We start from the raw sequence: 27,939 nt of genomic DNA, 5'->3' as shown, positions 1-27,939 counted from the left end.
TTTCTTTCAGGAAGGGCTCCGGAGTTAAGGTTGCTGGAGGCTTACCTGTGCTCAGGCAGTATAGCAGGCGTGGCCTGCACAATGGGAAGTCCTCCAACTGCTCTGTATCCCTGGACAGGTAGGTAGCCTGCTTCTTGTGGGGTGCTGGGCTTTAGGCATGGGGTTTTAGAGAAAATTCTGGTGCAGCATATCCCAAGTTGGTATTTTGAGCTTTCCAAGAATAGAATTGTGTAGGACAGATGTACAGCGCAGAGTTTGACATGAGTCATGAGCCTGTCACTGTCATCCTTATTAGACTAGTTTTATGAAATTAAAGTAGAGGCGATGAGTACATTAGATTTCCCTTTTATTAAACTGTTCTTCCTAATTATTCTTAGTAGATAAAGCCTGGAAAGCCAGAAGAACATCGTTTCTTCTGAAGTTGTGTGAACCTGTGGGACTGTTCAGATCAGTAGTTTGGAACTTGTGTTACTGTAAGATCTATACTGTGACCACTGGAACCAAAATCCATGAGCCTTTTAAAAAACTGGTGACATCACGTTAAGATGCTTGTTGGTGTGTGTTGTAATACAGTTTATGGGATAGTTAGCGGCCCGTGGAGGTCTGTGACGTTGACATTTTGTGGAGAGACACTTTGCCCCAGGATGCACTATTGTGATGGAATATGTCCCCATCCCCCAGCTCCTGTGTTTCAACAGAGGGTGACACAGGTTCGTGATAGAGGCTCTGAGGCAGTCCCTGTTGATCGAGCCTGTGTAGATGTGGGCCATATGCTGAGAAGGTTGGTCCTCTGTGCCTTCCGCTCCCCTAACGGGTCTATGCAGTGAGGGCTCTAATGACCAGAAAGTCACAGTCAAGAAATGAATTAAGGAGAGAACAGTTTGCCTATTAAACAGGATGGACGTTAGAGATGCAGAGGCAGTAGTATTCTGTAATTTGTAGCTTCAGTATTGGCTGACTTGTTTGCTTTTCTCCCCCTCTCTCAGAATGCCCTCTGAAGTTTTGCTGAATATATTTTCCTACTTGGATGTTGTGAGCTTGCTGTGCACTGGATGTGTGAGCAGACGCTTTTATCAGCTGGCCAGTGACAAGTAAGGAGACTGCCATGTCCATTTGTTATATGGGGTAACAGGAGCTGAGAAAATTAGTAGGCATTTTAGCCATTTCCTAAAAATTAAGAGAATTAATTTTAATACTGTTTTCAGGCAATAATGTGTCTAAGGCTGTATGTAGCCGTGTGTTTTCAGACATTTGTACTCATGAGATAAGGAGTGTTCTTTGCAGGTGCTGAAGGTCAGGCCTGCTACTGTTGGGCTGTAGAACAGAGCTGTGCTCTGTGATCAGGGTCCCGGCTTGACATCCTCATCCACATCTTGGTTTTGTTCTCTGCAGACCTTAGAGGAGAAGCAGCTGGGCCTGTTGAAGTGATGTAGCTCTTCCTCCCAAACCTGCCAACCAAATACACTTGCTGTGTGGGAAAGGGAAAGGCGAGGAGAGACCCAGTGTGTGGGCCTTACCTGGGAACTTGGGCGGGCCCCCAGCTGGGTTCTCCGGGCCTCTGTGGATAAAGAGAAGACACAGTTTTTATTCTTCATGGTCACCTTGGCCTGTACCCAGAATTCATCTCATGTCAAGAGAAATAGAGCCCTCCTAATGTCCGCTGAGCATTTTCTGCCCATTTCTTGTCTTTTTCGGGTTCTCTCTTATTGAATGTCAAAAGGTCATACAAATATTGATTTGATGTAGAACTCACAGATTGCTAGGACACACATTAAGATACAGAATGCAGGTTGGTTTGATTTGGAAGGTAAGGGTGTCGGGAATGACAGATAGGCTGTGGTGTGTTATGTTCTGGCAGCATGGTAGGCAGGAAACTTTCTCTACTGTCATTCTCATATGCTAATCCGTAAAAGACTTTCATAGTCAGCTGGGAAAATGTAAAACTTTGGATTACTATGCTGCTTTTGTGATAATTTTTGCACCATTAAAATGTGTGTGTACTAATGTATATATGCAGGTTTGAATGCACCGGTTTGGGCCTCAGTTATGCCATCTGTACAGTGGGGATAAAACTGCTACATTCTGTGTTTATTGGAAGGGCTAAATGAGTTAGTATGTGAATTGCTTCCATGACAGTTGACAGATGTGTGCTTAGGAAAACTTAACTGTTGCTCTTGTTTTTAAATGACTTTCACTATTTTACCTTTTGGAAATTAGTGCATATTCCTTGTTACAAATTTAAAGTTAGGAAGCAAAATGCATGTGTAATGAATGCATCTACTCATTATTTGTACAAGAAGACCAGGGTCATTGTTTATGTAAGCTTGTGGTTTTTCTGCACTTGAGCGCCTATTTAGTCATCTTGCAGAACAGCAGCCTTGGATGAGCCTAAGAAACGTAAGATTCCTACCTTAGACCTAACTCTGGAAATAGACTCTTCCCTTTTTACTTGTTTTTGGGGATAGTGGATCCAAAACATTTCATTTCAGACTGTGGTCAACTGTATACATAAACACAATGTAAATTATTCATGGAACTGGCCTAATTGAAAATTCAACATTAGTATGCATCCCTAATGTTGTATTTTGCTGTTCTGGGTACTTTACAGTACCTCCAAACTGATGTACTTTATTCTTTTCTTCCAGTTTAATTTGGATCAAAATCTACTCAGCTACATTCCCATCAAAAAGATCATATTGGAAAATTGCTTCAGTGGACGAGACAGCTGCATCTGTGAGCTCCCTCTCAGTTGAGGAAAAAGAAGTTGGATACTGGAAGAGAGAGTACATTACAAAGCAAATCTCCTTTGTGAAAGCAAGACTAGCCCACATTCTCAAACCTGTCAACCCCTACACAGGCCTTCCTGTGAAGACCAAAGAGGCCCTCAGGTGTGCAGGCTCCTCAGGAACACTCGCCTCAGTGGTTCCTGGACAGAACCACAGATTCTTCCAGTTTCTAACCAGATGTCATCTCAAGGTGTTTCTTATGCGCGGTGCATGTGCAGGTCTTTTGCTTAGTCGTGCAGGTGTAAGGATTGAAAGTAGGGCCTTACAAATGCTAGGGAAATGGGTACCACGAGCTACACTGCTAGACTAGAGGAGCAGTTTAGATCAGAGAGACCTGTGTCTGGTAGTTTTTCTTGTGTGTGTGTTTTAAAAATCTACCATATTTTGATACTGGCTGATGTTTTTATAAACAGCATAAACAGCCTCATGGTCTTGAGTAGAGCCAGAGTGTTGAAGTTCCTCATCAGTGTGTTAGCTGCCGTGTAACATCATAGATTCTCAGGGAATGTTTGCTCACAGGGTGCCGTGGATGGCAGGAAAGTATGCCAGGTGTGTGCTGAGGAGCTTGACTTTTAAGAATTAGATGTTATGGAAATGGTATATGAAGTTGTTGTTGTGTGTATGTGTGTGTTTGTGTTGAATTCTTTCTTTGGAAAGCATTTTCATGTTTTTTTCTAGAATCTCTGGCTTAGGTTGGACACTTATATTAAGAGAAAAAAGTGGGAAAGAGCACATCGTTCCGCATGCTGATCTTTCCTTAAATGACACGTCTGTCACTGTTGTATGGTATCGCACAGATTGGCCGCATCTAGACACATTGTCCACCCTGGATCTGTGTGGAGTGACACCAGTTTTTATGGACCAGTATAAAGCCCCTGACCCAAATGGGTGAGTACTGCTTCAGCAGCTCAGTGGCGAGGACTCCCGGAGCCTGAGGAGTTGCCGACACTCCCTGGAGAACAAAGGTCCCACCTGTGTATTTTAACTGATTGTATCTTAGAGGCCTTCCTGTCATTCTGTGTTGCTACAGACTCTGGTCTACAATTTTAATTTCTTGAATCTTATAAGAGTACAAACGATAATCTAGATGATTGGCTGCTTTTCTGTGTTTTTACTCTGAACTGTTTTAACAAATGATATAAAATTCGCATATTCTTTAGTAATTATATATTGATCTTAGTTTACATACTACCTAAATCGAGCTATCACTTACTTTGTGTGATTCTCCCTTGAGTGTACTGGATTATGTCCATGTGCAACTGGCTCTGCCTCCATCTTCATGTCTGTGGAGTGTGATGCAGACGGCTGTGAGGGCGAAGGTTGGAAGCATTAGCTGGGAAGCTGTTACAGAATGAACATCATCCTGCTCTTCTGTGACTGTGCCTTGTTCACACACACTAACAGGCTCACCTTCCCAATGTCCCAAGAAGGCTAGCACTTTCTGTATCAGATGTGTTGCAGGTGTGGGCCTTGTCTGCCTTCGCTGTAATTGCTGCACTGCTGTTTGTCCCACCTCCTCCCTGTCTTGGTGTCTTGGACTTCACAGTGCCATTTTCTGCACTGATTTTCTTACCATCCTTGCTCACTCTAGTTCTCTTCCTGGGTCCCTCTCATCTCTGTCCCCATGAAGTGACTGTTGTTTCATGGTTTCCCTGGAGCAGGTTGGCCCTTTCTCCTCTTTAGTGCCAGGTCTGAGGCTGCTTACTAATCATACTCAGACCCTTCAGTGCTAGAACCTATGCTTTCTGTGTTCCGAAAACATCATCAGTGAGAAACGTGTGGATTATTTCCCACAGTTAGATTACTGGGTATATTTTGATAACACAGTTACTTTTTAAGTGATTATTTTTCTTTGGGTAAATACGAACTTTTTATGTGAAATGATGAACTCCAAACTTTTCTAATATAGTAGGTAAGTTGTGTACATTATGAAATTACGTTTGGAAATCATGAAGTGCACTGTTTTGACAGGATGGTATTTTATGGTATTGTTCATAGGTACAGGTACAAATTAGTTAACAGTAATTAAAATGATTTTGAAACACTATGAGTTAAAGATCATGTTTTATGTTGAATTGTAGAGCTTACTTAAAAGTAGTGTGTCCCCAGCAATTGTCACCAGGGTCAGGAATACTAGATACTGCATGGTAATGAATGCTGGAATTCACGGGGGGAAATGCATCCGTTGTGATTTATTTCCATTTAAGCTCTCTGGAGCAGCCTCTGACCCTGTGCAGTGTGCAGTGGTCAGCACAGCTGAAAGTGTGTTTCAGGACGCTCTCGCTGCAGTGTGTGGGCCAGTGCTTCCACCGTGAGGACAAACCTTGCCTACATGTTTGTCCTTAGAACCTGAGGCCTTCACTTAAGCTTACATCTGTTTCTCCTATGAAAGCACTCACGGTGCTATTGGCACATAATTTCCTGTAACTTAAACCTTCCTACGTGGACCACAGCTGCTTTTCTTATTAGTTGGGTTCTCAGTTCGTACTGCCACGGCCTCTGTTTGTGAGAATGATTGTTTAATGTTGGCCTCAGTGCTGTGACTGTGGCTGGAAAAGTTAAGGTCAGTGAGGACCGTTTGTCCCCAGAGTCTGTTTAAGTTTGCACAGCTGCACTTGGGTGTCTTCCAGCTTTGGCACATTGAAGGTGAAGGGAAGGGGTTTTCTGCTATCTGCATGTAGCCACCCCTTTCTCCCTTAACCATGATGGTGACCATGGCCGCCAGTTGGTGAGCATCTTTTGGATGTGCTGTGCTCTCATGGCATTTCTCTTTGACTTTATACTTATGTCACTGGTTCTGCGTTCATCTTCCTCCAGGTATATTCTGCATGTCTGAGTCTATTTCTAGTTAACATGTCAGAAATTATGCCAGGCAGCTCTGCCACCTAACTATTATTCTCAGCATAAAGATTCCTAATGAAACAATGTAGTGTTGAGAGTCCTGTCACATGAGAGAGTTTGCTCTTGTTGCCTTACAGCCCTCCTCTGCTTTGAAGCTGTGCCATTCACGACTGCTGCCTTTGCTTTCCTCAGTGTCTGCAAACGTAGCACCCAATGTTTTGAGTATTAGTCACTGGAAGTAAATTTCAGATGCGTTGTCCCAGCACCCGAGGGATTTTGGCCGACTGCTCTGGTTCTGCTGATTGACCACTGAGGTCTCAGCTGCTTTCTGATTTCCCAAGCCACCTCTGTGTTCCCTGCATGTTCTCTGTCTTGTCTGACATTGTTCTTGTAGGTAGCGTTCCCTCTGGATGGCTTTAAGTCTTTTGTGGAGCATAGTGAAGGTGTCTTCTATGCAGTCGAGTATTTACTCTTGGGCACTACGCGTTCTGCATGGCGCCTTCATGAAAATGTTTATGATTTTGCCTTAATTTATCATGTAGTATTTCAGTTTTCACTGTCTCTCAGCATCATTTTACAAAAACTTTGGAAAGAAAGGCACATCTTCTCTCAGAGGAAGAGCAAGAGGGAGGGGAAGAAAACAGTAGGATGAGACAGTTGGTGTATTTGCCTCCCAGTTGTACAAGGTTCAGTATTTATACCACCTGGTTTGAGCATGTTAGTGTGTATAAATTGCTCTTCAAAACGATTAACACTAATGAGACTAGACAACAAGACATCAGAAAGTTCACATCTCTCTGTTTTCTCTTGGCATGGTGCTCAAAGACCACGATGGCTGTCTTTAATTGCAAAGTATGAGCTGACTCATTTAAGCAAGACTACCATGATTGGCTGGGACAGACTTGTTCGGATATTCTGTCTAAATCCTGGCCTCCTGGTGGGGCTGTGGCAGGTAAGATGGAGCTTGTGCATGGAGTGTGTCTTTCCCCTTCACAGTCCCATGTTTGCATGCTGTGAGACTGAATTAGACTCTGGAAGAAGTCAGTAGCTGCCTCTTGGTCTCATCCTTCTAGTCTGCTGAGTTGATCTGCTCTCTGCTGATGTGGATGGCAAGCCCTCCTCTCTCTCCTATTTCTAACTGTTATTTCTTCACTGCCAGGGCACCGCCCCACTTTCCCTCCCAGTCAGCCTGTGTATACTGTCCCTTTCAAGACTTTGCCCAAATGTCTAATAGGACTTGTCCAACGTGGACGGCTCCAAGAATCATTCTGACTTGTGGATGTGATATGGGATGTACTCTGCCCTTCAGGGTCAGGTGTCAAAGAAGGTACCCTTTCTGTCTGCGTGTTTCCACTTTGCCTTGCCAGGCTGAGCCCTGATCCTTCTGGGGTTCTCTTTTTTTTTTTTTTAATTTTTAATTAAAATGGAACTATATCACTTGCCCCCTTCCCACTCTTCCTCCAACCCCTCATAGCTCTCCTCCCTCAACCTCTTTTATGCCTCCTGCCATTCTCAATTGACACGTGCTTTTATTATTGTCATTGTTAGGTACATACACTTCTTATGTGTGCACAGAGATATAAATGCAGCCTGCTGATTTCCTTGATGCCTCGTGTTATTATTGTCACTGTTACTGCTGAGTTCACTTGTTGTTTGTGTATATAGAGTTTTAGGGCTTACTATTGGATAAGCACCCAGGAGGCTCAACCCTGGGAAAGGCTTTAATTCTGTCTCTCAGCTCACATTAGTTGCCTGTAGTTCTTTGTCTAAGCATGGAATAATTCCCCTCTTCCCATAGCATGTCTCTTGGTTGTGCTATTATTTGGTCTTGTTTATGCAGCCATTTCTAAGACAGATGGTTTGATAGCAGGTTTACTGGTGTTCTGACTCTTATAATCTTGATACCTCCTCTTCTGCACTGTTCCTTGAGCTGTCGATGCGAGAGGTGACATGTATCTGTTAGGGCTGAGCTCCAAGTGACACGTTGGGCTCTGCATTATGTGCAGTTTTGGATTTCTGTTAGCCTGTACTATAAAGAAAAGCTTTTTTGATGAGGGGTGGTAGCCATGTTGTTTGTGGTTTTGAGGATAAGATTTAGAATGTAGTAAGGAAGTATGCTGGTCCAGCAATGTGACGGTAGTAGATCCTTTTCTAATGTCCGTGACCTCACTGTCTCTGGGAAGTTGGTGAGGTTTCTAGTACCAGGCAGGATTTCCCTCCTGTTGAGTGGGCCTCAAGTGTGTATAGACAGCTGTTGAATGCCCCTGACACATGAGTGCCACCTATGTGGGCCTCCTCAGATGCCTTGCTGGGCTGCCGTTGTTGTGGTCTATGGGTGCTGCGGCTGAGTGAGCGCCTCCTTTGGCAGCTTGCCTCGTATTTTCTGGTACCACAGGAAGACGCTTTCAGCTCGGATCCAGCGCAGATCATCTGGGTCTGTCTGAGCCCTATGTCCTAAGTGTGCAGTGCGTTTGGGAGGAGGGGTTACTTTCAGCCTGGGAGAAGCATGCAAGGGCAGCAGCAGCAGTCTGTTCTGTTTTGGAGTCACACAGAGCACCCTGACCAACCGCTCAAAAGAAGGTCTCCTGGGCTCTCTCTGGCAGTCGCTTAGTGCAGGGCAGGGCGGCGTGATGTGCTCTGCATCCACAGCACTTTAGTTATGTGGCTGTGGCTCTGCTATGAAGCCACACTATGAAGTTGCATGCACTGGTTGAGAGTAGCAGTGTGCCTCTGTGTCAGTGATGGGACAGAAGCAGGTTCTCTGTGTTCTACAGGGCTCCCTCTTGTTTTTATCAGCTGACCATGGTAGTTTTTGCTTCTTTTTACTCTGTGTGTGTGTGTGTGCATGACTTGAGGATGAAGCACCAATTTGTTTATGCATTTTTGACTTAAATATGTGCTCTTTGTTGTTCTCTAGAACCATGAGGACTGTCTGTTTGATCTGCTTGGAGAGTGAGTGGTGCCTTCGGGCTTACCATTCAGGGGTGGCTACAGCAGTCAGCATCAGTCCCCTGCACTCACATTTCTGCCATTTAGCCTGGTGGGCACATGAAGTGAAGTCGAGTCTTCCCACTGCATTTGACAAACCAAGCAGTTATTTGCAAACAAAACAAAAGAAAACATCAAACCCCATTGTTGTAATTTGATCTCTGTTGCTGTACTAAAGAGCAGGATCAAAAGCATCTTAGATGAGGAGAGGGCTTAGTTACCCTCCCAGGACACAGTCTGCCATTGAGGAAACTCAGGGCAGAAAGTCAAGTCAGGTACCAGGTGGCAGGAGCTGTGGAGGAATGCTGCCCAGCTAACTAGCTGAGACAGTCCGGAACCTCAAGCCCAGGGATGCTGGGCCCTTCCACATCAATTAGTGATAAGAAAATGCCCACACACAGGCACACAGGCAATCAGAGCCTAGCAGATCCTCATTTGGCACTCATTTGGATAATTCTGGGATGTATCAAGTTGATTGCTGAAGCTAACTAGGAGAAACATTTAGCTCAGTGTTTGTGAAATTTACCAGACATTTGCAGGGTCTTACAAATATTGTCCTTATCTTTGAAAAGAGGTTGAAATAGCCTGAAATCACTCCTCCCACGTGTGTGTTTGTATGTATGTATGTCTATATACATGTGTCTGTATACATGATATATGCATATTACATATTTATGTATACACATAAATAACATGGCAATCATTGTGTAGAAGAGAGCATTTTTCTATTTCACAAGTGATAGGACATTAATTCTTTTGGGACTGTCTGTTCTGTATATTGGGTAATGATGGTCCAGCTATTGTGTTATATATAAGTCTTATGACACACTTTGTTAGCAATGATAATGCATGTACCTTCAGAATGATATGCTGTGATTTTTATAATGAACTTGTGGAAAATTAAAATACTTCTATCGAAAACTATGTTCTTTTAAATTAACTTTTCAGAAGGAGGACGGACTGGCTTTTGTCATGGCAACTCTTCATTTCCATCACCTTGTGGAGAAGAGCACACTAGGCTCCGCCACTCTGTATGTATCTGGGTGGGTGAATTGAATTTTGTATGGTCAGGATGGAGTGTTAGTTAGCTGCATATTCATATTCTTATAATAGCTATGAGCATTCTGTAGCCAGTGGGCCCAAGGCCACAGGCATGGCAACTTAGCCATTGCTAAAATAACTGCATTATTTATGTGTTGGCTACTTTTTAAAAGCACTTTTAAATATGTTTTTTTTTATATCACTCCTTACTCTGCCCTAATTCCTTCCAACACCAGGTAGGAGAAAGAAAGGCTTAGTTGGAGAGGGGGCACAGCTCTCTTAGCTGCTTCCTGCTGGTCAGGGTCGTCAGGTTCCTTGGAGCTGGTCCAATCCTTGTTTCAGGAGCTCTCCAGCTTCTTGTCTTACTGCGTCAATAGTAGCTGGGAGGTGCAGGAGAAGCAGGAGCCTTGTTCTTTCTTGGAGTTCCTCCACACTCTGGACTCTCTGGCATTGTTCCCTCTCAGAGTCCTCAGATTGAAACTATCTGTAGCTGGCAAAGAGCTCTTCTCAGAGCTGGCATGAACCAAATAGTCTGCTGCTATAGACCACCTGAATCAGTCCCACATCCCACACCTGGGACCAAAACAAAAACACACTTATATCCACAACACTTATAAACATGCATTTGCTTGAGTTATTCTAGTTTGAGGACTTTATACCTGATAAGAGTGTTCTTACAGATTCAGAGATGCTTTGTTCTTTTAGCATGCCACCATTCTCCTTCAAGCTCTCATCTGTAATGTGAAGTTCTGAACGCTGACAATGTGCAGACCTTTGGCCTCTGGTTGACTCTGCTTCTGTGGTGCCTTCTAATGTATTAGCATGCTTTATGTCTCCCTGGAGCTTCTCCCTTCCCCCTTTCCCTTTCTACTTGGTCCCTTCCTTACTGTTTTTTAATATCTGAAAAGCTGCTGGGTGCTTTTAAGTTGTTGCCTTCCATGGTGAGGCTTTTCTTACTGAAACAATTGGTGTTTTAGGTCTTTTTTTGCCTGAGTCCCTGGCCTAGAGATCTGTATGTTTGCACCTCTTGACTGGGTGCCTCTGTCTTTGGCCACAGAGAACAGAGTGGCCTTTGGGACTACTGTCCCAAGGTGGAGCTCACAGTCAACTGTGGTGGTCTTCTGGCTGCCTGTGAACTATGATTCTGTGCTGGTTTTTATAGAAGTTGGTGAGAACAGCATGGAACAGGTCTTGGAGTTCATGGTATGAAGATTATTGTGGTTCCTATAGCATGACATTGGTGGGAGGTAGTGTTTGAATAGAAAAATATTAGGAGTATTTTCCAACCAAGTATTTTCTTTGTGATGTTGAGAAACCTCTATGTTTTCTTTTCCTTTTCAGTCCCTATATGCTGCCTCCTCACAGTCCATTTGTGGATGACAGCCCAGAGTACGGACTGCAAGGCTATCAGCTCCACATTGACATGCATGGCGGTGGGATCTTCTACCTGTGTAGTACATTTCGCAATCTCTTCTCCAGGAAAGGTGAATTAAGTTGCCTTGTTTCTTTCTGAAGTTGGTGGGCTGCAGAGAAGAAACTATTGTTTGTTCATTTATCCTCTCATGTGGTCAGCTGGTGAGTCCAGCTCTGTTTTCTTTGCATGTGTCTGTTGGGCCTGGCTCTGTCTCTCCAATTCTCTAACCTGTACCAGGAGGCTCCCCTCAGCCTTCCTGATGATCGGGTCTGCCTGTTACTCTTACATCCAAAGCCTCCCTTCTTTCCCCAGGAATCTGTGGGTCACAGGGTGAGTGTCACAGCCTTACACAAGGAGACTGTAGAGAAACCAGTCTTTCTCATATCTGTACTACTCCAGTGTTTGCTATTTGCCAGACTTTTCAGAACAGGGCGGGGGAGACTCAAGCTCAGAAGGCATGCCTGCTTGTTTTATGACTTCTTGTACCTTTTGTGCTTAAGCCTTTCTTGTCACCAGTATGTGCACTCTCTACTTCTGTTTCAGCTGTGTTCTAACATCTTCACTCTTAATGCTCCTCACCCACCTCACATTCCCCATTGTAGTTTCCTAGCTTCTACACTGTGGAATGTGTAGATACTCCAAGTTAAACACACAAAACTGAAGAGATGGAGTAAGAGTCTACATACAAGAAAGAACACGTAGCATTTGTCTTCCCGGACCTGAGTTACTTCACTCAGTATTACTTCCAGTTCCATCTATTTTCTTGTAAATTCAAGAAAAACTTCAATTTTGTAAAACTTCAATTTTCTTTTTAGCTGAGTAGAATTCTATTGAGTATATTTTATTATTCATTTGTCAGTTAGTTGATGTACATGTAGGCTGATTCCATCTCCTAGCTATTATGAATAGAGCAGCAAAGAAAATAAATGTCTAAGTATCTCTGTAGTGGGTATTGAGCCTCATGTATACACACACAAACACACACACACACACACACACACACACACACACACACATCCAGGTGGTATAGCAGGGTCATATGATAAATTTATTTTTAGTCTTTTGAGAAACCTCCAGACTGATTTCTGAACTGGCTTCACTAGTTTACATTCCCACCATCATTCTATAAGGGCTTCGCTTTCCTCACACTGTTTGTTGTCATTTGTATTCTGGATGATGGCCAGTTAAGACAGAATCTTAATGTGATTAAAGATATTGACCACTTTTTAAAAGAGTTTACTAGCCATTTGTATTTCTTCTTTTGAGAACTCTTCAGTTCCATAGCTTGTTTTTAAAGTGAGGTGTTTGGTTTTCTTGATGGTTAGTTTTTTGAATTCCTTGTGTTTTCTATATACTAATCCTTTGTTAAGTATGTAGCTGGCAAAGGTTTTATCCTGCTCTTGGACCACGTCTTTAGTTGGCGGATGGTTTCCATTTCTGTGCAGAAGCTTTTCAGTTTTTTGGGATCCCATTTATGAATTGTTGGTCTTCTTTCCGATCAGAAAGTCCTTACTTGTATCTGTATGCTGAAGCTTACTACGTTTCTTATAGGAGTTTCAGAGTAACTGGTCTCCACTTGAGTCCTTAATCCATACGGACTTGAGTTTTATGCAGGATAAGAGCTAAGAATCTAGTTTCATTCTTTTACCTGTTGATATCGACTTTGATCAACACCATTTGTTGATGCTATTCTTTCTGTAATGAGTATTTTTAACATCATTGTCAAAAATCAAGTGGCTGTAGTTGCAGTGACTTGCTTGTGGTCCATGTGGCTGCATTTGTGCCAGCACGACACTGTTTTTATTACCATGGCTCTGTAGGACAACCTGAGTAAGGCATGGTGGTAACTCTTGAAGTGTTCTTGTTGTTAGGCTTGATTAGGCTACTCACGCTCTCAAAATTTCAAGATTGTTTTTCTGTCTTTAAAAGTTCCACAGTCTTAAAAGTCTTAAGTTCTCTTTAAAAGTTCAAAGTCGTTCAGCTGTGGGCTCCTGTAAAATAATAATAATAATAATAAAAATTTTAATGTATTTTCTTACTCCAAGAGGGAAGAACCAGGGGACAATCACAATCAAATCAAAGCAAAGCCAACTTCAACAGTGTGAAAAAGTTCAGTGCTCTGTGTCTGGACCCGTGGTTGATCATCTCAGCTGCAAAGGTCTGGAGCAGCTCTGGCTCAGGCGCTGAAGCCCATAGCCCACAGCACTTGTCTTGTGGGTTCAGGCTAGCTCTCTCCACAGCTGCTGCTGTCCCTGGCCGTCATCCTGTGGTTCTGGCGTTTCCAGCATGCTAGGCTCTTTACTGAAACTAAAGCTGCATTTTCATCAATGTCCTATCCCAGCCTCTCTTCAGGGACTCCAACCTTGCCTTCTATTGCTGAGCCTCAGTTGCTCTCCAGGACCCCTTCATGCCTTTAAACCAGCACCACCTGAGTGATTCTGACACGTTTCCAAGTGTCACTGCTCATGGGAGATGCAGGCCTGGCTGCCATGGGACACAGTGCCTCTGTGCTGACCCTGAGGAAGCACGTCCAGGAGAGTTGCCTCAGTGATGCTGAACTCTTCTTCATCTGCCTGATTTTCAGCCTCGGCTAAGCAATATCACTTGTCCCATTCAAACAAATGCTTTACTTCAGTGGTGCTGCTCTTTTGTTTATCACAGCTGATTTCTTCAGTGGCCCTGTCCAGAGCCCCAGGTTCTTAAGTGAAAAGATCATACCAGTGGCCCTGACTTTGCTTCCCGGGCCTGTGTCGTCTTCATCTCTTTCATCATTCCTGTCTTCCAAACTCCTTCTGTATATCAGTCATCAATCGGGAATATGCCCGTCAGGCTTGCCAGTATGATGGGGCATTTTCTCAACTGAAGTTCCTCTTCTCATGTTTAATTGACAAAAAACAAATAACCTGCCCCCTCAAAATAATAAAATTAGCCAACACAGGTGGCTATTGTGAATGATATTTTTTTCTTTCATTTGCCAGTATGTTTGTCATTGATGTTTGTGTGTTAATTGTGTTATCTGCTGCTTTGCTGAAAGTGTATCAGCTCTAAGACTTCTTCGGTAGAGTCTTTAGGGTCTCTGAGGTACAGAATCATATAATCTGCAAAGGAGCTACATTAACCCCCCTCTTTTGTATTTGTATCCTTTTTATTTCCTTCTCTAATTACTGTGGCTAATACTTTGAGTTCTATATGGAATTGGAGCAGAGCGAGTAGACACACTTGTCTTTTCGCTTAGCATGATATTGGTTACAGGTTCTTTGTACATAGACTTTATTATGTTGATGTGTGCTGTATGCATTCATAGCTTCTTTTTTACTTACCAAGAAAGGCTGGTTTTACTTGAGGGCATTCTGCATCTATTGGCATGATCATAATCAAATGTGTACTTCTGAGTCCAGTTTGATGACCTCCTGGGCAGGGCCTGCTGTGAGTGTCTGCCCTGGGTGGCTGTTCCAGGCACAGCCCCTGTAAGTGTCTACTCTCAGGGCAGCTGCTCATGCTGCACAGTTGGGAAATCTGGCCTTTTCCTGGACTCGCTTGTTACCTGTGTCCTTCAGTATTTACTGTTACTCTGTCATGTGAGACTCTGCAGTTAAGCATCTCATCATTCGAGCCCAGGCATATACCACCATTCCCTAGTTGACTCTGAGTACAACTGTCTTTATTCTGGTGGCAACAGCTTTGGCAGAGAACTTAGCCTCTTGTGTCAAGGCTCTTCCTGCCCCTTCCCACTCTGTCCTCTCTCCAGCATTCACATATCCACCACATGCTAGAGAGGCTGGCATTCAGCCTGTCCAGGTCTTGCTGTGGGGAGAGCCTGGCTCTGGTGACGAGTGATTGAGACTGATGCCTGTGAGCGGATGAGGTGAGTTGAATGTCTCTGTTGTGGTTGCTCCCCAGAGTTCTCCTTCCATTTGAATCTTGTGACCACTACTGTGGTCTGTGGGGCCCAAGCTTTTCTGCCTGATCCCCTGTCTGGCATCTTCTTCTCTCTTCTGCCCTGCTCTGCTGTCCTTGTCCTGCTTTGGCAGTACCAGCTGTTGTGGCCTGTCCCACATGCCTGCAGTGTCAGCACTACAGGTCTCTGCAAGGTCACTGTCAGCTGTGCAGTGAGACTTCCTTGCCACTCCCCATCTGGAATCTCAGGCCCGCCCCACAGTGCCCTGTGTTGTATTATTCAGCTTTACCAGTTAAACCTATTTTAAAAGACCTTCTTGATGCTGTGTTTTTCATTTGGTCCTGTCTCCTCGAAGGCCAGTCTGAGCACTGAGTGTCCAACAGGTGTGCGATGTGTGCTCCCCCTTCTTACTTGTGTGTGCTTCTCTCCTTCTGCAAATGTGTTTATATGTGTATATGTGTGTGGAATTAGTCTGGCTCCTGCTGACTGCTCCTGAAGGCCACACTGCTGAAGGACTCTTTGAGAGTCATGGCCTGTTACTGAGATCTCCTTGTGTTTCTTCGTCTCAGGCTCTCGCCTGCATTATGCAGCGTCTCTGCTGGAAGCTCTTACACTTCTCTTAGCTCAGGGGGCTGCGGAATGGCTTGCTGCTGTGGAGGGGATGCTGCAGCTTAGTGGCATTGCTGGGCCAGAGCAAGAGGATGGCAAGGGTCTGAGGAACTTTCTAAGAAGGAAAATCCTGCCTTCTGCCTCTCGGAGTCTAGGCAGGCCCTCAGATGCCAGTCAAGCCTGCTTCTCAGGCAGCCTCACAGGTCCAGTGCGACCACTGTGGGGTTGCCCTGGTGTTCTCATTTTCTTGTACAGCACACAAATAGGGTAGAGTCCTTGAACTACTTCACATTTTTCTTGCTCTGTGGAAGGAGGAAGCCCATAGATTCATCAGTGGCCCAAGTGTTTTTTGTCTATGTACCTATGATAAAGGTGCTTGCTTCACTACATGTAAAAATTCTTTGCAATCTGAATATAGCTTCTGTGTATCTATTTCATCTCCTCACTTCAAGGAAAGCATCAAGTGTGTTTTCTATTTCTAATTGGACATGGTTTATATAGATATTCACCCATTCTAAAATTTGTTTCTAAAACACTAATTGCATTTTAAGTTTGTACTGCTTTAAAAATGTGAAATGCTTTCACATTGTATGACTACAGAGCACTCCAGTATTTCCTGTATTCAGAATCTACTAACTTATAATTCCCCTTTTTATTTGTGACTTCCTTATCTCCTTCTGTATGTGTGTCTGTAACAGTTAGTCTTTGTCCTGCTGATTGGGACTCAGTCATTTAGGTGCTGGGGCTATCGGGAACACTTTGAGTTGCAAAGAAAGGGCTCCAGCCTTCCCTTATTCTAAACAAACACAGCATAGTAGCTTTATCATTCATGCATTGGTTGTACCTGAGACATACCCTAATCATGCTGGAGTTGCTAGTGATTGGGTACACTTATGAGTACTCATTGTAGCTGCTGTTGTAGTTACTTGTCTTCAGCAATTACCATGGGCCTATGAGATAGAACTTCTTACTTTTCCTGCGTAACTGATGCCGAGTCTGCAGCTGGTAGCTACCTACCTCTCTGACTCCATAAGGCTACCATGAGGTGAAGTTCCCATCTGTATTTGGGCTCACCTCACTGCAAACAAACACAACATAACCATCAGTGTGTGTTTTCATTTTAATACTGTGTAGTTTAGGGTTATCTCTGTGTGTGTGTGTGTGTATGTATGACACAGAGAGAGAGAAGGGGATTATTATGTCTGTCTGTCTTGTCTGTCACTGTCTTTCCAAAGTTGTTGGTTTTGTAGGTGTGGTCAAAGTCAGGTCTACTGTGCTGATGTGCTACAGTAGCATTCGCTCCAGCTCCATATAGGGTGAATAAACCCTGTCAGTAATAATGTGCTTCCTACAACATGCAAGAGTTGAGGCTAGTGAGGAGAAATGGGAAACTAAATAATTTCATACTTATCTGGATTGTGTGTGCTATGTGGATCCACTCGCCACCCCCACCCTCCCGTCTTACCCCGCACTCTTAAGGTTTTAGTTCATACAGTGAGAGGACTTTCCTACATAGATTTCAGTGCATTTCCTCACTCTTCGCATGATTCTAAGAGTCAGCAGAGGGAGCTGTTGCCATCAGAGTGTGTAACATTTTTTTTAAAGTACAAATGGATTGTCCTTTATGGTTTTTGAGAAACTCTCTTGGTACCATGTGGTATATTTAGTAAATTTCAGCTATGTCATTGAAGATCGGGATGACAGAACTTTATTCCTATTTTAAAAAACACTTTGACCCTACCAAGGATGAGATGTTTTATCATCATGTCCCTGGAATTTAGGTTGCTCTATGTACCCTTCGTCCTCAGTGAGAAATGAGAAACCAGGCCTGACACTAATGAGACAGCCTCAGTGGAACAGCATGCGGTCAAACCGTCAAGGCCAGCTTGTTTGGTCTAACAACTAGTGTCAGATTCCAGGATGGATCAAGCAAGCCCAGGAATAGATGAGATTCCTGCACCTAAGCAGGGATGCCAGAGCTTGCTGACTGCATGCTGGGAGTGCCACATCAGGAAGTCCTGTAGGGCTCTGCACAGGGGCCACGGGAGAGACAGGGACAGTTAATCCTGGGGTCTAGAACAAGCCTAGTAGTCAGTATTTGTGTGGCAGGGGAAGGAGGATATAACTGAAGCATTCTGAGCACTTTCATATGGCCACGTCCAGTATCTGTCCTTGAGTAATGATCATGTGTATCATGATCATTGTACGATACACATGTATCAATTTCATTCATAAACCAATTGCAAATTTTTATTTAAAAAATCTCAATGGAAATTGCAAAACTTACAGAATCAAGTCTGAAATATGTTTGGAGTGGTTAGGATGCAGCTCATTGGTAGAGCCCTTGCGTAGGGTAAGACCATGAGCTCTGTTTTCAGCAGCACAGATGGATAGTTAGGTGAATGGTAGGTAGGTAGGTAAGTAGGCAAATGAGGAAGTTCTTTTGGAAAATGCATTGAGTGATGGCGGAAAAACTTGGGTTTATTAATTTAATGATGAGCTATTAGAGTCTCTTTTATACATGATGTGGGTCCAGGTTTAGACAACAATAAGATAATAACCAGGGAGCCAAGACAAGATTTAAGTATAGATTATTGGTGTGATATTTGAGGCTCTTATGTGGTCCTTGCTGCTGCCATCTGATCTTCCTTCTGCAGAGGGAGCCACCATTCTGTATTGAGTTGATTGCTCCCCTGTCTTTCTCTTTTTAAAATTAAGCTTTGTATTGTGAACTGATAACACCAAACAGATCCTTACTCAATTTAGAAAATGAGCAGTGAGACGGGGTCTATTTCACAGACGTTAGCCACTGTGCTCCTGTCAGTAAAGAATTGTGGTGTCACTGAAGACACAACAGCCCAGGTGAATGGGACAGAATGCCACTGCCCTGCAGTTCAAAGTCGCCAGACTATTTTAAACTATTTATTTATATAAGATAAACATTTACTTACAGAATAACAGTTACCACATAGTTTAACTAAGTGTAAGACACTCTATCTTTTTTATCTGGTGTGGCTTCATCCTGTAGAGTATATTATTTCTTGAGAGTGTTGGTATAGAACAGGTTGTGAAGAATAATTTGCCCAACTGGCAAAACGGGTCTTTAGAGTTGAATATGTAGGGAGTGCTAATCCTCAAAGGGTTTATTATCCATTTTCAGAGGGAAAAGCCTTAATGATGTAGTCAGAACAAATTCTAACATTGATCCTGGCCACAGTACTGTGTTTATAAGTCATTTCATGTACTTTGCTAAAGGTCCTCTGAAGTTTTATGTTTTTCAGTCCTCGCTACTAAAAACAAGTGCGAAGTCTCTAGCCAGTAGCTCGTGATGCCTGGAGTTAGGTTCTTGCATCACAGACGTAAGGGTAACTGTGGAGCTGACTCAGTGGTGACTGCTCTGGGGTAGGCATTGCCTCACTTCGCATAGGCCAGCCTACAGATTGCCATGCTTAGGTTGGCTGCTGTCACCCACGTGAGCTGTAGTAGATGATGCTGGAGTCTGAGCTCTTTCTCCTATGAGTCCAGCTTCCAGCCACCAGCACCAAGTCCTGCTTTGCTGTCCTCTTCACTGCCCCTTCAGGTGTGTGCACGTGCTGTTTGCAAGGTTAGGAGGTACTTAAGGCCTGATTGCGTGTGCCTCGGCTTCCAGACAGTACTGCCCTTGCAGGGCATTGCTGGCTTTTCTGCTTGTCAGCTCCACTTGCAGCCGCCACAGTCTTGAATTTCTTCTTGCTCTTGACTGCTTGACTGCTTTCCCATGGAATTCACTCACACTCCTCTAAGGAACTGGACAGTTGTCCTTCCTTGCAGGTGTGTGTGTGTGTGAGAGAGAGAGAGAGACACTGTGTTTATGTGTGTGGAGTGTGACATCAATGCTGAGTGCTTTCTCCTTTTCTCTCTGCCTTACTTTTTGAGATGGTCTCTCATTGAACTTGGCACTCACTGATTGGCTAGACTGACTGGCCATAAAACCCCAGGAGCCTTTCTCCATGTCTCAGTGTGGCATTACAGATGCGGGCTGATCCTATAGGCATCGCTGCCGTTGGTGTTTGTTTTGTTTGGTTTTTTAGAGATGGGTGCTGGGGATCTGGACTAAGGCACTGAGCCATTTCCCCAGCAAATCTTTCTCTGAGAGTTTATGTGTTTTGCCACTTTGACAAGTAATGGCTATGTTAAGAGTTTCTTAAAAAGGGATTTGTATAATCCCCTTTCAAAGAAAAATTTATGATCCCCTAACCTGCCCATAATTGATGGCTGTTTCCTTGTGTATTCCCATTAAAATTAAGCACAAGGGAAGATTAAGTGAGGATGTATTTTGCTGTCTGAATTTGATTTATGAGAGAGTAAGAGAGAAAGAGGGATAATAGCACAGGAAATACTTCCAAAATGATTTGTTAAGTTAATACTGGAAGTGAGTTTGTAGAAGTGTCTATGAGTTTTCCTGTGTGCAATTTATATTCTGTTTTTGTTGTTGAAAATGCAAATAGACTGACATTAGGTCTGACTAGTCCTAAGCTCATTGACTCATGAGGACAGTTCATGAGACTTGGGGTATCGATGTATTAATGGATACAGTCAATAAGAGGAAAGGTGTGTGGCTGAGGTTCAGTGGAAACCACCCATTGCTTACAGTCCTTTCACTGTCACCACGCAGGGGTACCTAGTTCCTTCAGCACTGTGGAAGCTGGCAGGTCTCACTAGAAGTTCAGGTATTTACAGGGGCTGCTGTGTGGGTCCGTGTGACCGAGGTAGTACTGAGACCTGGTACTACTGTATGAGACTCCTACCAGGAGAGAGGTGCTCAGCATAAACCACACAGCCCAAGGATTAGGCACAGCGGACAGCTGCCTTGCCAGCTAGGTGGAGGGATTCTCCTGGACATTCAAGGTTGTCCCTGTCAGCAGGCCTTGTGAGCTAATACAGCAGGACTCCAGCCCAATGTATTAGTTCTTTTGCACAACTGTCCATTAACATTTTGATTAGGTTATGGTACAGCCTGGTGAACAGAGGAAATAGTCCAGTTGTGTCTTTGAAGTGTAAATTGAGCTGCCGAGGGGCCTGATCAGCAATGCAGAGGGTAAAGAAATGTATACTTATTTGATCTTAGTATCAAGCTAATTATTACCAGTTTTCAGAAGCAGACGGAGAAAGGTTTTGCACAGCATGGTGTATTGTAGTCTTTTATCAGTATTGAGAGGAGTAGTTAGAGCAAAGCAGAGAGAAGTTATTTTAATAGCAAAGTGTGTTTCTCCTAGCCTTTGACCTTTAAGAAAGTGTGCTTTGCTTTCTAGAGTATTTTGAATTCATAGCAAAACTGAGGGGAAGGTAATACAGACTATCCATACTGACATTTCCAGCCTCGCCCTTTAATGTGCCTCACAGAGAAGAGCATCCGCCACAGCTGATGACCACACATCGACGTGACCTTATTGCAGAAGCCTAGAGCTTACAGTAGAGTCACTTTTGTATGTGTTTCATGGGTTTGGGCACACTTACAATGGAGTGTGCACCTGCTGATACAAATTACTTTAACCGTCTCTGTTAGTCTGTATTTTGCTTCTTACATTTCCTCAATGTCTAGCGATCACTAACCTTTTTACTGTCTCCATAGTTTGTGTTTTCTATGCAGATTTCACACAGAATGTCACACAGATGGAACCATGTAAGGCATACACTTTCAGACTGACTGATTTTTTTTCTTGTTTTTCATAGTGTGATAGCTCATCTCATTAGCATTGCTTAGATAAGCCAACCTTTTCGCTAATCCACGTTTGGTCAATTTTGATTAAAATTCCTATTAATATGTGCATGCAGGGTTTTATATAGACACATTTTTCAACTCCTTTTTGTTGTTTTTGTTTTTTGAGATGGTTTTTCTGGGTAGCTTTGGTGGTCCTGGGACTAACTTTGTAGATCAGGCTGGCTCCCTTTGTAGACTATGCTGGCTCACCCCCTTTGAGTAAGTAGTAAGGAGCACAGTTGCTCGGTCATGTGGCAAGAGTATGTCTGCTTTGAAGGAAATTGCTAAACTTTAGGAAGACCCCCCAATACAGACTTAAGTTATTCCTCTTCATTGCCTACCAGAACTACATGTCTTGGTTACAAGAAGTAGAGAAATGAAGCTGGACTGAAGCTTTCTCCCAGGCTGGGAAGGTTCTATTCAGTTTGCTGGGGCAGGTAAGGCATCAATGATCCTACAAGCTATAATGCCAACATGCAGGGCAAGAGGTGCCCACTCATGAAATAGTGGCATGACTTACGTTGGGTATCCACAACTCTTCTACTGGAGTTGAGGTATGTTCCGCAGAAGGGAATACATACTTGGTACTCTAAATCCTCTAGTCAGAGACACATGCCTGAGGAGATCCTAGGCTCTTGTTTAGATAAATTGACATGGGTCTAAACTACAGTCTAAGTAACTATGTTTATACTCAGATACATATTACTCTTTAATCGAAACACCTTCTTTGTAGTGAGTGCAGAGGCTTGTGCCTACTCAGGGTGCTTAGAATAAGTGACAGTTGAGTGCTTGGATTACACAAGACTTTTATACACAGTCACTAAGGCTGACATTGTAGAACAGAATGAAAAGGAAGTAAGAGCAGAAAATATGGACAAGTACTAAGAAGCACTATCTTCAGGGCATGAGAGCTCCTGCAAACATCTCTTAGCAGCCTGTCCTGGACCTCTGCAATGCTTTGCTTGTCAACAGCCAGTCGTGGATGACGGCGAGGAGCTTGAGGCCTACCCTTCCATGCTCCTGATGAGTTCTGGGTGAGGACAGCCACTGTTTTCATTTGTCTACTACTGGCTCCTTTTGTGTGTCAACTAGAGTCATCAGAGAAGAAGGAGCCTCAGTTGAGGAAAGGACCCCATGAGATCGAGCTGTTAGGCTTTTTTCTCAGTTAGTGGTCAGTGGGGAAGGGCTTATGGTGGGTGGTGCCATGCCTGAGCAGGTGGTTCTGGGTTATCTAAGAAAGCAGGCTGAGCACATCACGGTAGTAAGTACCAGGCAAGCCCTCCACTACTCAGTGGAGTGGAATGTACATTCCCAGGTCAAATGTGCTTTGTTTTCACTTAGAGTTTGGGAGTTTTTCTTCATTTATTTTGGTTTACTTTACAATCTGTATTAGGGTTCTCTAAAGGAACAGAAAGGATAGAGAGGATATACAAACACATTAAAGAGGCTTCATTAGACTGGCTTACAGATGGAGTATGTAAGCCAGCAATACTAGTTTCACATTGGAGAGGCCGAGAATCCAGTAGTTCAGACTGTAAAGCTGAATGTTTCAGCACTTGTAATCTGGAGGATTCCTGGAGAGCTGCTGGTCCTCAGTCTGTGTTGGCACCCTGGAGAAATTGGTTCTGATATAGGCAAAGGAATGCCATAGACTAGAATAGAGCACTGGTTTTCAGCCTACCTAATGCTACCTTTAAATTCAACTCCTTATGTGTGGTGACTTCCAATGGTAAAATTGTTTTCACTGCTGCTTCATAACTGTAATTTTACTACTGTTAAGAATCCTGATATAAATATCTATGGTTTCAGTGGTCTTAAGGTGACTCCTATGAAAGGGTGGTTCAGCCTCCAAAGGAGTTGCCACCCACAGGTTGAGAAATGCTGGAACAGATGACCTTGTCTGCAAGAGTGAGGGCCCAAAGGCCAAAAGTAGGGTTTCTTTTTTTCCATGTCCTTTGATCTGGGCTCCTAGCACAAAAGGACACTTCTTAAGGGTGTGTCATTGTGCTTTTCATGGTCTGATCAAAACTCTTTAAAAAAACCCAAACAAACCACCACCAACAAACTTTTCATAGGAGTGCTGAGCTGCTTGTATTTTACTTCATTCTAGATGCAGTCAAGTGGAAACCATAATTCCCCACACAACCTTAATGGAAAACACTTTTATACTGAGCCAATACTTTTCTCTCCAGGATTGCTTTTTGTGTTGCTGTCATGAGTAAGCTCCTTGGGATAATGTTTCCTTTTTCTACTTCTTAGGTTTGTTTTATATCTACATAGTTATTATTGTTAGCTTTTCAGTGAAGTGCCATGGACTCCCTTTATAAACTTTGTATATTTTGTTAACCTTGTAAACCCTCAAGGCAAGAAAGTGGCCAGGCCCCCTCTTGAGCTCCAGCAGCCAAGCCTCATGCCCCAGAGGTCCCTAATGGCCATAAAGGTAATTTTCTTGGTTGTTTTTGTTTTTGTTGTTGTTTTGGTTTAGGTTTTCAAGATAGGGTTTCTCTGTGTAGCCCTGACTTTGTAGACCAGGCTGGCCTTGAACTCACAGAGTTCCACCTGCCTTTGCTTCCCCAAGTGCTAGGATTACAGACTTGCGCCATCACATCTGTGCCGCTGTGTCCAGCTTAACGGTCATTTTCTAGTGGCTGTCACTATCATTCCCAGCACTGAAGTGGGAGAGTACCTGGACCCCACCCTACAAGAAAAATCTCACCAATCCCTGAACAGGAAACCCCACCAATTCCTGAGCTCTCCCAAGTGCAGGACTTGAAATCCTATCAGTCCTCATCCTGGAAATCTCTGCCCACTAAGACATTTTATAAAAGCCCTTCTACTGTTCAGTTTCTTGCTGTCTTCTCCCCGGAGCAGAAGCAGCCACCCCTGGATTTATCCCTCCAAACCATGGACTCATTCTCCTAATAAATCTCTTTATTAGATTTGCTGCCTGGTTTGACTCTCTCATATGGAAGAAGAAAAGAAGTGGGTCTGGGCTGAGGCTCCTGAGCTCCTTAGCTCAGCTGGGACACCCTCCCCTGGGAGTTGGAACACTGCAGAGGAGAGGTGAGGCAGAGCTGTTACTCTGTAGCTCTCGCCTCCTCTTCAGGGCTGTGGTACCTCTGTTGACAATTGTAGCATGCTTTCTATTAAAATACCAACTGTAATAAGCATGCTGGGCCGAGTGTATAAGACACCACAGACAACTTTAGAGAATTCAAAGAGGTTATCAGCCTTATGAATTCTCTTTTCTCCTTGTGCCAAGAGGAGACTCTGCAGCAGCTGAGAGTGGATTCTTTTGAAGTGTGTTTCTTTTCTAGATTTCTAGATATATCATATTATCTTATTTTTGTGACTATGATCCTAAAAATAGGTGGCTTTTCATCCCTTCTGTTCCTGGTATTAATTGCTTGCTATGTTTCTAGGTCAGGTTGCACTCTGTAAGCATTTATCATGGCGTGTGGGGGACTGGCAGCAGTATTGTCCTTTCTGGGTGGCGATTATTGAGAAGGCCCAGAGCAGTCCCGCACTCTGGCACCTTCATTAGGAGGAGGCAGTACATGTTCGCTGTTCTGTACGCCTAGTGATTCACGGGATACGCGCTTTGTAAGTGACTGCAGCTTACGGCAGAGCCTACCCAGGGGAGGCAGAGCCTGGCTCGAGAGCTCCGCTGTGTAGTTTATGGGGCCTGTTGAAAAAATTACTAATAATCTTCACATGACCACAACAGAGCATTAGAAGCTGTGCTGCGTCCCCTCAAGTCCTGCCTGCTGCATGGGTGATGCTGAAGATGAGCTGTACCTTGGGAGGCCTGTCTCAGCTGCTCTGGCTGCTGTTCCAGATTCAACCTCCGCTCTTTATTTGCTCTTTCTGGTGACTTGGATTCTTTGAACTATAATCGTTATCAAGGAAATTTGTCTAAATCAGATATTTTATATAGTAAGATATTTTGAAAGGAAGTTATGGACATAGAATATCTTATCAAAAACAAATAATTTGGGGAACATCAGTGCAAAAAATATACATGATAGGTTTTCTAATTTTCCCTTGGTAACTTACTATTAAGGTCTGTGATCTTCAGGATATGGAACTTAGAGCCTCTGTCTCCGTGGACTATAAATGTCTTAACTGTCATAGTTCCACTTTTTGTGCTCCTAGTAAATTACTTGGGTCTCCACTCTTTCTGGCCCTTAATTTTCTTGGACTCAGTCCAGTGACATATTTTAGAATACCCCATGTGGCATGAAAGAAACCTTTCCTACCGCCCATGCTTTCCATCAGTAGCATTGGCCCACATGTGGTTGCTTTGAGTCAGCCTCTGACCTAGGAATGTCACACCAGAAGTTGTCACTTGTTATAGAAATCTGCCTCGGTTACCTAATTGCCCCTTGTTTTGAGTAAGAGCTTTGGTCTGCTGTCAGCATCTCCCTCCTCCACCCTTACTCCCATGTCCCGCCGCTCTGCTTCCTGTGCTCTCTGATGTCACATCTTCAGTTGTCACAGCTCTTTTCAGTCTTGCTCCTTACTGTTTCAGAGGAAAACATGTCCTGCTTCCTTCCAGAATGAACTTCCCAATTTCTGTTCCTAAGTAGATTTGCTCTTGCTTGCTCTGAGACCTTCATGTAGCCATTTGTCTCTGTCTCTTTCATTGTCTTAAATCCACGTACCTATCTACACCTCTCCTACTTAAAGATTTGCCTGCCTTCCATGTCAAAAATTATTTCAGAAGAAAAACCCAACTTCTGTGCCAGGTAATTTTTTTTTTATTAAAAATATTAAATTTTTATTAAAGGCTACAAAACCCACAACCTAACACAGTCTTACAAAACTATTTCATACTGTTAAGAGAACATCTTGGTTCATATGTGCTTTGATATGGGCCCGCTGAGGTCTGTCATGGGACAGGATCTGTCTGAGAGTGTGGCTCTTACCCTCTTCTGATTCTTCATGGTGAAGTCCATTCTTAGTTACTTTCCGCCCTGGTGCTCAGGTCCTGTGTCTGAGGTTCCTTCCCACTTGTCAGAGTCTCATCATTCATCATGTCTCCTTGGGGTTGGCTGTGCCATGACCACCCCGAGTCAGTGTGAAGCCACATGGAGAGCACACTTGTAGTCAAGTGTCCCGTCCCTTACTCTGCTGGCCCACTGTCTTGACGTGTTGCTGTTGAGAGTAGGACTTAGAGAACCCCCTTTAAAAGTAGCTTTGTGGGCTGGAGAGATGGCTCAGAAGTTAAAAGCACTGGTTGCTCGTTCAGAGGTCCTGAGTTCAATTCCCAGCAACCACATGGTGGCTCATAACCATCTATAATGAGATCTGGTGGCCTCTGCTGGCATTCCGACAGAACACTGTACATGTAAGAAATGAATAAAATAAATCTTAAAAAATCCTTAGTTATGTTATGTAAACATGTCTTTAAAAAAAGTAGCTTTGTATTTTTTTCCCTAACCTTCTGAGGGAGAACTTGTCTAGAAAAATAAATTATACTCAGGTGGACTGGACTGATATAAAATTGGTCCAAAACTATGGAAAATAGTACTGAAGAGTTAGGGAAATGCCAGCTGGAAATGTTAAGTGCAGCAATTTAAAAAAGCACACTCCAGACTGCTGAATTAACCCATGGTAAAGGTTTAGAGTCTTAAGTACATACACTGTTCTCTTTAAGCTGCAGTTGATGTCACCAATAATAGGAGCAGTCCTTGTGCAGGCATATGTGTCTTTTTGTGTAGGTCTAGTTAACAGGACAGACGTAGAGACCACATGATGACTCAAAAGACTTCAGCAGTTTGACTGTTGTGTCACTATGCCAACCAGATGGACAGAGTGAAGGTTGTGCTTTCCTATCCTCCCAGCACAGCCTTCCTGTCAGGTCAGCCTATGGAACAGGAAGGAACAGGAAAGAACATTCTTGTCCCTACAATGTCTGGAGCCCTATCTCTCCACAGTCCACCATCTCTAACTGAACTTAGGCACTTGAGTTTCTTCTCTTTTGGAGATTTGGAAAATAATAAAGGTGTCTAAAAATAATTAGCTAGGAAGAAAAAAAAAAAAACTAGAAAATCATGCATAGGCCTAGGGGATGGTTATGTCAGATACCTAACAAAAATACCTAAGGTTTCCTTTTCCTAAGAGACAGTACTGCCAGGTTCTGCTTGATCATTAGGGCCTAATGATTATGTGATTGTGTTATTGATTGCTAGTCAACACTAGTTAACATTACATGGCAACCAGCTGTCAGCTCATGGTGTGAGAGGCGCTTACTGCTGCTCTTTCTGTATGGTTTTGTGTCACCAAGTTTGCTTCTTGGGTAGAGTTTTGAGTTTGTCTTCCCTTTTTGGACTTACCTATTTAGGCAACTGTGGTGAATCCTGCTTCAGTCTACTCTAATTTCCTTTGCCTTTTTGCTTCTGTGTGTATTAGAAAAATCAATTGCCAATCAATCTGTTCTCACATCCTTTACATTTCACCTTATCTGTGTTACATTTGTTTCTGAATCAGAAATGCACCCTGATCATAGCTGAAAATGTGTTCATTAGTATGTTGTCATATGCCACAAAAGACATGGCCCTTGATTTCCAAAGAACATTCCTTTTGGCAAAACAGATCTTAGAATGCAAAAACTATTGCA

General features: G+C 43.4%; 1 protein-coding gene across 7 annotated transcripts in view; it reads left to right on the top strand.

The window, feature by feature from the left end:
- The window catches only part of Fbxo15 (F-box protein 15), a 40,960-nt gene that overhangs the window by 4,683 nt on the left and 8,338 nt on the right, over window positions 1–27,939 (top strand). For 3 of the 7 annotated variants that reach the window (XM_021627651.2, XM_060376970.1, XM_060376972.1), the window contains exons 2-8: window positions 11–118; window positions 987–1,091; window positions 2,646–2,888; window positions 3,465–3,674; window positions 6,453–6,579; window positions 9,564–9,646; window positions 10,998–11,140. In XM_021627651.2, coding sequence (XP_021483326.1) covers window positions 11–118; window positions 987–1,091; window positions 2,646–2,888; window positions 3,465–3,674; window positions 6,453–6,579; window positions 9,564–9,646; window positions 10,998–11,140 — 1,019 coding nt within the window. Of the gene's footprint in view, window positions 1–10; window positions 119–986; window positions 1,092–2,645; window positions 2,889–3,464; window positions 3,675–6,452; window positions 6,580–9,563; window positions 9,659–10,997; window positions 11,141–13,115; window positions 14,015–27,939 lie in introns of those variants that run through there. The other 4 variants (XM_021627650.2, XM_060376969.1, XM_060376971.1 and 1 more) reach the window with 2 other exon arrangements.

The sequence above is a fragment of the Meriones unguiculatus genome, chromosome 2 (genome assembly GCF_030254825.1).
Source record: "Meriones unguiculatus strain TT.TT164.6M chromosome 2, Bangor_MerUng_6.1, whole genome shotgun sequence".
NCBI classification, from domain to species: domain Eukaryota; kingdom Metazoa; phylum Chordata; class Mammalia; order Rodentia; family Muridae; genus Meriones; species Meriones unguiculatus.
The sequence above is the reverse complement of the archived record's forward strand: the minus strand, read 5'-3'. Positions and strand labels throughout refer to the sequence as shown.